At 42.2% G+C, this 10,021-nt stretch overlaps 1 protein-coding gene across 1 annotated transcript in view; it reads left to right on the forward strand.

Annotated features, from left to right (window-relative positions):
* igsf3 (immunoglobulin superfamily, member 3) overlaps positions 1–5,314 on the forward strand; it is a 468,209-nt gene extending 462,895 nt beyond the window's left edge. Inside the window, exon 8 of the mRNA XM_084311321.1 lies at positions 1,097–5,314. Coding sequence (XP_084167447.1) covers positions 1,097–1,347 — 251 coding nt within the window. The 3' untranslated portion in view covers positions 1,348–5,314. The remainder of the gene's footprint in view (positions 1–1,096) is intronic.
* Positions 5,315–10,021: the final 4,707 nt, after the last annotated feature.

Raw genomic sequence — 10,021 nt, forward strand, 5'->3', positions numbered from 1 at the left:
TGGACGTATTTCTATTAAGCTAATAATAGTCTATTATGTATGGTGCATCGTTCGGTTAGAGTTATAAAGTGAGCAGTACCCCCATCGTTCCTGACGTTATCTGGAGTCTTAACCAGGCTGGGCAGACCACGTGTGGTGCTTGCATCCGAGGAGCTCCGGGCCAGGACGAGTGGACCTGTACATTGGATTACTTTACCCGGACGACGGCGAGCCTTCCACGGCTTGGATTATCTACATGCTTTGGGTGCTTTGATTATTCCATGGATAACGGCCAACACTGCTGAGTGTTGGAACTACCCCCCGGAGAGGAGTCCAGGTGAGACGGCGCTCTACCCGAGTGAGGTCGCCTCACGTCTCTTCATCTGTGGACCGGCAGCTACCGTCCACCAGAGGGTCCAGCTGTATTCGTCTGCGGACCGAGGTTCTGTGGGCACCGTGTTCAAGACTTTGAATTCTCCCAAGAAATCGTCGGCCAGATGGGATACCGCCAGCGGCTCTTCTAACCCCCCCCCCCTACTGTCTTACAACCAGCGGGACCCCCCCCCCCTTAGTGTATCCAGCTATAATCATTTAAGTACCATCGCTATAGTTCCCTAAAGAACCAGGTTGTATACTTACTCCCTGCGTAACCAGAGATTGGACATTCAATGTTGATTTACCTACGAATACTCATTTGCCATACAAGTGCATTTCAAATCATAAATGTCATTAAGTGAACGTTGTATATACCCTTTGCTATATAAAATATTCGATTTATACATTTGTGTGGACTTCGTTTCATCAGGTGGGAAAGTGTTCATCATATCTATATCATGTACTGGATGGCCAGAAGTTAAAGTACAAGAGGTAGTGGTTTAATAATACCATACTTATCAATACAGTCAGGGAATTGTACCCCTCAGTTACAATAGTGTTAAAGAAGATGTGTCCGGCCCATGGGGACATTAACGTGTGTTGTCGGGCCTTACAGATACATTTGATTTGATTTTGATTTAAGAGGTTGGATGGAAAAGGTCAATTGCCTAAGTGAGCTTCGGAGCAGTGAGTAGGTGAAGTGGAAGGTTTTGTAGTGACTGTGTGTTTGGTGTCTTTACAGCCTCCAGCCTGCAGGCGGCGGTGTGCTCCAACGACTCTCTGTTCTACTTCATCTTCTTCTACCCCTTCCCCATCTTCGGCATCCTCCTCATCGCCGTGCTGCTGGTGCGCTACAAGGGCCGCGGCAGCGGCAAGAGCCAGGAAGGGAAGAACGGCGCCCCCCTCCTGTGGATCAAGGAGCCGCACCTGAGCTACTCTCCCACCTGTCTGGACCCCCCCGCCCTCAGCCTGCACCCCGGCTCGGTGGATTAAGAGAGAGAGCGGGTTCTGGCCTCCTCCTCCACCCCGGCCCACATCGTGTGTTTGACCGATACCACGCTAGGGAGGGGACTCCACCCCGAACCCCCCCCCCAGCCCCACCGACCCTACCCTCCCCCACCCACCTGACCTGGCCTATCACTGCTGTTTTGAATTTGTCAATCAATCAATCGATTGATCAATGAGTCTATGTAATTGCGCCCCCGCCTTGGTGGCTGCCTGTTTTATGTTTGCTTTTGTGTGTGAGTGGGTGTGTGTGTGTGTGTGCATGCATGTGTGTGAGTGGGTGTGTGTGTGTGTGTATGCATGCATGTGTGTGAGTGGGTGTGTGTGTGTATGCATGCATGTGTGTGAGTGGGTGTGTGTGTGTGTATGCATGCATGTGTGTGGTTGGGTGTGTTGTCAGTTGGCTTGAAGTGGCGGGTATATGCACAGATGCGTGCCTGTGTGTCTGTATGTGTGTGTGCGTGTTTGTGTGTTTGTGTGCCTGTGTGTGTGTGTGTTTGCGTGCCTGTGTGTTTGCGTGTCTGTATGTATGTGTGTGTGCGTGTGTGCGTGCCTGTATGTATGTATATTTGTGTGTGTGAGAGAGAGAGATACGTAATCTATCTCTCATTTATTTTATTCCCTCTATGAAACTAAATTTCATAGCCGCAGTTCTGATTTTCATTACTAGTCTGAATGGGCCTCTGCCATTTCAAAAAGACCATCCATATGAATCTGCTGAAACTGGACCAATCTGGGACCCTGATGGGGACTTTGGACCTGAATTAGGTGCCAAGACAAGCCTCTGATGCACTGATCTCAGAACAGCCGCTGCCTGTCCCCCGCTTTGCTGGTTACCACGGTGATGCTCTGCTCACTGAATACTTGGGCCTGCACAGAGACGACAACATGGACACACTGACCAGAGTTTGTGTCTGGTGTAAGGGCGGGTGCGTGTGTGTGTGTGCGTGTGCGTGTGTGTGTGTGTGTGTGTGTGTGTGTGTGTGTGTGTGTGTGTGTGTGTGTGTGTGTGTGTGTGTGTGTGTGTGTGTGTGTGTGTGTGTGTGTGTGTGTGTGTGTGTGTGTGTGTGTGTGTGTGTGTGTGTGTGTGTGTGTGTGTGTGTGTGTGTGTGTGTGTGTGTGTGTGTGTGTGTGCGTGTGTGTGTGTGTGTTGGTCCACCTGCCTTCACATTGAAGTTGCCTTGGCAGAGAGACAGGCGAGTCACTTTTACACTGCCAGACTCTACGCCTCTCCTCTCCTCCTCTCTTCTCTCCCATCCTCTGCTCCATAAAAGAGATGGAGTGGGAGAAAGAGAGAGGGGAGGTACAGAATGATGGGAAATAAACAAGCTATCGTTTCTCCCGGCTGAGGGGGATGCTTGAGGGATTATTCAGTGCCAAGGCCTCCTTATTCTGCGCTGTCCTCCGCAGCTAATGTTTGAAGTTTTAAAGTGAAAAGCTGATTGGCTCTAAGGCAGACGGTAAATATGGCTGCCTACCCCCCCCCCCCCCCCCCCCCCGCTGAGGGATTATGGGCCTTGTGGGCAGTGAGGGTGATTTCTACGCTTATGTTAAATAACTTGAGTTGTTCTGCTTAGAAGACACAGCAGGGATTATAGACTGAAATCTAATTCTTGCACATTTCATATAACTTCTCCAGTATGAAGACCACTTTGTCCTTTTTAAAGGTATGAATTCAAGTCTGAAGTAGAATGCTTTTGAGTTGTTTGGAGCCACAGATGACTAGTATCTGTAGTTATGCCGGGTCTGATAAACTAAACCAACCCTCCGTGATGATAATGAATTTTCTTGGAGCAGATGTTTGATATTTGTCTTTTATTTGTAAGATTTTTTTTTGTATTATTTATTATTTGATACTACTTTGCATAGCTTTTTAAATATTTTCTTTGGCTTTGAAATACTCCCTTGTGTTGCCAGGCAACTGCACCGAGCAGATTATGTCAATAGCCTGTGTGTTGGCAATGTGGTAGATGTATAAATGCTAGATTTGTCGTCCTGCGCAGTCTGTAGCATTTCACACCCGATTGTCCCCATGGGGCCAGTGTCTCTGAACACTGTTTATCTATAACCTACAGTATACTGGAAGTGTGCAGAGTGGGGTCCACTTGAAGCTTTCGCTTGAGTTGTGTTTTTATTAATGCTGTAAACACCTAGTAAGGATGTTTTGATCTCCGTAGAACACGTAGAACACGTAGAACACGTAGAACAGCTGAAACCCAACTGTAACTTTGACGGAGGGACGGCCGGCCGCTGGCCGGAAGAAGGGCTGTCGTTTCCTGGAACTATCGGCCGAGGGGGGGAGACACTACGCCAACCCTTTCACTGCCAGACTGAAGAAACTGAGATCTCTGGACATTCTCTTCTTAATCGTGTCAACATGTATATTGCATGACAATGTTGCTGGAGGCATTTGGATGTTTTGAACTCTTTTAAAAGCGTTGTGTTTGTGACAGAGCAGTGGCCGAGCCCTCCTCCACTTCCTAAGCAAAGGGGTCGAGAACACCTTCTCAAAAGGGGTCTCTCTCGCATCCAACCCCGCAACTAAAGAGTTCTTTGTGACGTAAAACATTACGCTAGGTTTCGTAAGTGCTTTCAAACTGTACAATATAATGCAGTAGTCTAACGCAAAGAACAGACCGTTGTATTTTGACCCAGCTTTTTTCCCTGTTGATTTTATTTTATATTTTTATGTTTTTCAGAAGTTCATATTAGCCAAACTCTTGCTGTAAGAGTCTCATGGAGGAGTTTTTACGATCTTTTATTTGTCGTCGGGGGGAATATGACGTGGTGAATATTGGCACAGATGGGGTTAATATCTTTCATATGATTTGGGGGTAAAACCCTGCCGCCGCTGCATGGTTGTCACGTCCACGAGGTTTGACCCCGACATGGCGGTCACTTCTCCCTCGCCCTCCTAGACTTTCTCTTAGAAGAAAACTAGGAAAGACTTTTGACCGTAGTCACACGGTGGCCATTTTCCTCTTATGTCGTCACACTCGGGATGGGAGTCCTTTCCAACCCTGAACAACCGACCCTGAGTGAATATGGTTAACCTTGGATATCACAGGAGCCCAAAGCCCCCCCCCCCTATGTGGTTACTGTATGGCTACTGTGTTTACTGTATGGTTACTGTATGGGTTTGGTGAGTGGAGCATCATGGCACTGTGACTGCAGTGCCAGGCATCCCCACCGGGGGCCATTTGTACTATAAATGTATTGCACACGCTGTACTTGTAAAAGATGCTTGGAGCGGAAGTGTCTGCCAAGTGGCATCATGCATTATTTATATATAATCACACCTCCATTCTGAAGCCCTGTGGTGACATCATCATCATCATCCCCCCACTATACTTTATCCAAGAAGTCTATATATTTTTTTTCATCTATAAACTTCATTGATCCTTGCCTTTGTATAGGAGGTGAGGGGGGGGGGGGGGGGGCTTTGGTGTGTGATGTCACAGTGCTGCCGCCACCGCCGTCATTGGAGCTGTACAGTGTACTCTGAACTCTCTGAATGGTGTTTTTTGTAGTAATAATGATGATGATGATAATAATAATAATGATAATACTACCATCCTTAAGCGCCTCCTAAAGCGTTCTCCAGACGTTCTGACAGTGTTGTAGCTGAGGGTTATGAGGGCTGCATGTAGGGTCTGTGTGCCGGCTCCACATTTAGCTGTACAGAATAATAAATACTTTGTGGTGATGTGTTCAGTTCAGCAAGTGCTGCTTTTTTTTTTCCTTTTTTTTCGTGATGTATTTTTAAATTTCATTTGTTTGTTTGTTTTTTTATCGATGAGAAATAGTGCACTGGATGAAAAAGGAAGGCCATAGCTTTTTAAAACTTGCTTCTCGTGTTCTTTTGTTGTATACAACCATGTTCTGTTGACCTTTCTTTTGATATTATAATCTATTGAATAGTTAACATTGTGACCATTGAAAAAGGCACTTTGCTATTCTGTCAGTTTATTGCAATAAAAATATGTTCAGTGCAAAATCTATGAATTCCTGTCAGCCTTTTATTTGACCAGCATGTTGAGATGCCCTATTAAAATATGGGCTATATAATTCAAGACGAGTCACGGAGCCTAATACCAGCGTGGCTTCCCTGTGCAATCTTTAGCTAGGACACACAGTAGCTGTGTCTCACTATAGCCTTCGAATGCTCCTTCAAATGCAGCCGAGAAATGCAGCCTTCTTTTCCTGAGTTTGGAGGATGGATGGATCCTCTGGGACAGCCAAGTAACCCAGAATGCATTTCACACCAACGGGCAAATTGTTTTTTCTTAAGGCGAGAATGTATATAATATGTGGTCAGTTTGTTTAAATTTGCTCCAATGTTTTCAGAGATTGAGCGGCTGCGACATTACTGGGGTTGACGCATGCCCAGTTTAATCTTAATACATTTTTATTTTAATAAATTAAACCAATCGTAACCGATTGTCTTGCTATATTCCTTTATCTGTAATTTATCAGTCTCCCCAGTTAGTAGCTAGATTAATACATTTAGTGGAAGTGACAAATAATCTGGATAAAAGCATTGCTTTATTTGTCTAACGCAGTGTTTCTCAAACTTCTTACACCAAGTACCACCTGAGAACGTAGCTGGCTCTCCAAGTACCATATGGCCGACGTTAAAATAGTCTATTCAGCTATACACAGTTCACGCAGGAGGCAAATGTATTCCTAATACCATTATTTATTGTTAACTTTTGTCAAACACAGCCACAATGTACAAAGGGGTAGCACTAGAACTAGCAAACTCTTCCACACAACTCATACAATGCAAGGGGCATTGAGAACATAATAACTAACATTCTCACATAGCAAGTGAGAAAATTAAGAACTATTTCAGCAAATGTACTTAATTCTCTCTCTCTCACACACAGCAAGCAATTGTCCTTCATTCTCTCTCTCTCACTCTCACACACACACGCACACACACACACACACACACACACACAGCATGTTGTTGTCCATTGACAACTCGCATAAGCAGGGCCGGACTGGGGAAATAATTCAGGCTGGGAAATATAGTGTGAAATATAGCCCCAGTCAGGCCACTTTCTAAGTGGGGGTCCCCCACCAGGAATTATTTTGTTACAAAGACTTAATTTCCTGCATTCTGGTGCAGGATTTTTTTTTTGGACCCTTTAACACATTGGGCGCCAATAACGTCGTACAACGTGTTTCAAGGTCATGCGAATTCTGCCAAACCACGGCGTACGACGTTATTGATATAATATTAAATTTTTTCGCCATGGTATTCATAATTCCCTCACCCAGCCTCGGCTGATACAGTGGGAGCCTGCACAACTCTGCAACACTTCAATACTGCCGCCTGGTGGATGATCGGGCGAGTTACAACCGGAAATGGATCTCTGGTGATCTCCGTGCATCTGGGAAATGCGTCCGGCACTCACATATTGTTGCGGGACTCTAGACACACATCCGTGTATATGGATCGCTGCCATAACTAAATAATCAATATGATTTGGGCGTTTATTATTATTATACAAACCGGAAATGGATGTAGTAGATCGCCGTCAAATAAGTGGGATCTTTTTCCTCCAGTCTCATCGGCGAACGGTAAGAGGACAGTAACGTTACTTTCAGTGTTTGTTTATTATTATTAATGCAAACTGCTCTGATCAATATATCACCCATACATAAAGCATTTACTGACGATCACGGAATTATAAACGACCCCCCCCCCCCCCGTTCATCCGTGCATGATGAGTCATAACGTTTAGGATCATGTACAGTTGACATTTTTAATATAGCGTGTATCGGCAACAAACGGCAGTTGATAATCTATATATGCGTTTATGCCTATAACTCACGTTCTAGGAATTACTGCAGAAAACGATAAAAACATATTTATATTCTAGACGGTATTTTCGTATGAATCTATGAATGAAAAAGTATAACGTTCCTACATCCTGAACGATAGATAATCGATGTTGAATGGGCCATAGTAATGTCAATTTAGCAATACAATTTAAAAAGTTATAGCCCTGCAAAGAAGGCGAACATCTCCATAGGCTTAGAGTGGTGGCAGAGAGTGGTATGAGACGGGCAAACTCTGTGGCAGTTAATGTGTTAAAGGCCAGTTTGTGTGATGGCATCACAAATTATTGTAAAAAAAAAAAATAGTTAAATATTTTCAATATATCAAATGCAAAGTACATTTTTCTGGGGGGGGATTATTACAGGCTAGGCATGTGTCAATGATTAGCAACAACACAGATTTTGATGGATTTTTTGTAATGTCAGATTTAACAACTCTTTTCAGAAAAATGGCAGTATTTAATTTTGTATCTGACATTACAAAAAAATCTAAAAATAAAAATGGTTATGATCAGGGCTGAAGTTGAATTAAAGATGTATGACTGTTTAGACTGCATTACTCTGTCACAGTGATCTCCTGGTTGTTCCCCACTTAGGTTATCTAACTATCGCGCCACCACAACTAGAAACACTGGCCTGGCCTGCTTCTAAGTTCAGTGGCCTGACTGCAAAAAAAAGAAAAAAAAATTATAATATAAAAAAAAGTACCACCAGCAGTACCACCAAGTACCACTAGTGGTACGCGTACCACAGTTTGAGAACCACTGGTCTAACACTAATGGCCATTTTGAGCCTTTCGTGGTCCATATATACTGCCTATATTAAATGTTTAATATAGGCATGTAAAGTAAAAAATGCTACTGGGACACTTTTCTTTACACAGTTCAGTGACATGTCTTGTTTATTTTAGCTATAAGATGATGTGATGTCTTTAGAAAGCTAAGAAAATCCTTGTTTCAATAGTATATGAAACTCAAAATAATAACTTTATTTGTATAGCACTTTTTCATACATGCCCTTTGTTATTAATGTTTCACATTTTGTTTATCATTTTGGAAATAAATTCTATTTGAATAAATGATATTTTTGAAAGCTAACCTCACCTTTTAATTGCCAAATAATAACATACACTCTTACCAGGGGTCAAAACAATGCCATTTAGCCTACTGCTTTTTATATAGAAATAAAATGTATATTATGCATAATTGAGTTTGGAATTTTGGCCCGGCCCTCCAACATATTTTCAGTTGCTCATTCGGCCCCCCGGGAAAAATAATTGCCCACCCCTGCTGTAGATTCTAGTGAGATGTCGCACTAGAGCACCATCATGTAATTTATCCAATCATGTGCATTCCACGTGGGGAAACAGGAAGCAGGGCTTTGGTTTTTGCGGGCGGCCACTCCCCAGTAGGTTAGTACTAGTTTGGTATGGAGTGGTCGGCGGCTGGGGGGGTGCACGGTCCTAGTCCATTGCTTTGCTTCCTACTGGGTCTAGAGGCAGAAAAGAGAACCATTATGGGCTCAAGGGACCACTCCAGTTTCCAGATTTGTTTGTGATGTCTAAGTCTAAGTTTTAAGTTTATAGGCTATTTATTTGTATGTGTTTTAACTGATGTTTACCCATGTTCCTGAGAGGGTAGTACTGGGTCACGTCTAATCTATGTTTTTAGCTGATGTTCACCCGTTCCCCTGAGGAGGTATGAGGGGTCACGTCGTAATCTAGTTTTTAACCTGATGTGCATCCATACCCCTGAGGAGGTAGAAGGGGGCACATTTTAATCTAAGTTATTTATTTTGATTTTGATTTTTAATATGATTTATTGATTTTCCAAGATTTTTTTTATAATTCATCTCTTTGTAATATAAGTGTTTTACCTGATGTGCATCCATACCCATGAGGAGGTAGAAGGGGGCACATTTTAATCTAAGTTATTTATTTTGATTTAGATTTTTAATCTGATTTATTGATTTTCCAAAAAAAAAATTATAATGCATCTCTTTGTAATATAAGTGTTTTACCTGATGTGCATCCATACCCCTGAGGAGGTAGAAGGGGGCACATTTTAATCTAAGTTATTTATTTTGATTTTGATTTTTAATATGATTTATTGATTTTCCAAGATTTTTTTTATAATTCATCTCTTTGTAATATAAGTGTTTTACCTGATGTGCATCCATACCCCTGAGGAGGTAGAAGGGGGCACATTTTAATCTAAGTTATTTATTTTGATTTAGATTTTTAATCTGATTTATTGATTTTCAAAAAAGAAAATTATAATTCATCTCTTTGTAATATAAGTGTTTTACCTGATGTGCATCCATACCCCTGAGGAGGTAGAAGGGGGCACATTTTAATCTAAGTTATTTATTTTGATTTTGATTTTTAATATGATTTATTGATTTTCCAATAATTTTTTTTATAATTCATCTCTTTGTAATATAAGTGTTTTACCTGATGTGCATCCATACCCCTGAGGAGGTAGAAGGGGGCACATTTTAATCTAAGTTATTCATTTTTGATTTATTTTTTTGAAAGGGATGGAGCCCTCTACTGGCCGTTTTTGGTACTAATTTTTTAATTCTTTTTAATAATTCATCTCTTTGTAATATAAGTGTTTCACTTAATGTGCATTCATACCCCTGAGGAGGTAGAGAATCTAAGTTGTTATTATTATTATTATTATTATTATTATTATTATTATTATTATTATGTCGTGGAATATATTATCATGTCATTATGAGTCTCTGTTATTTTATCATGTCATACAGCTAGAGTTTCAGTCCAACCAGATTTACTGGTTAATGTGTGTAT

This window comes from Notolepis coatsorum (genome assembly GCF_963971535.1).
Source record: "Notolepis coatsorum genome assembly, chromosome: 3".
NCBI classification, from domain to species: Eukaryota; Metazoa; Chordata; class Actinopteri; order Aulopiformes; family Paralepididae; genus Notolepis; species Notolepis coatsorum.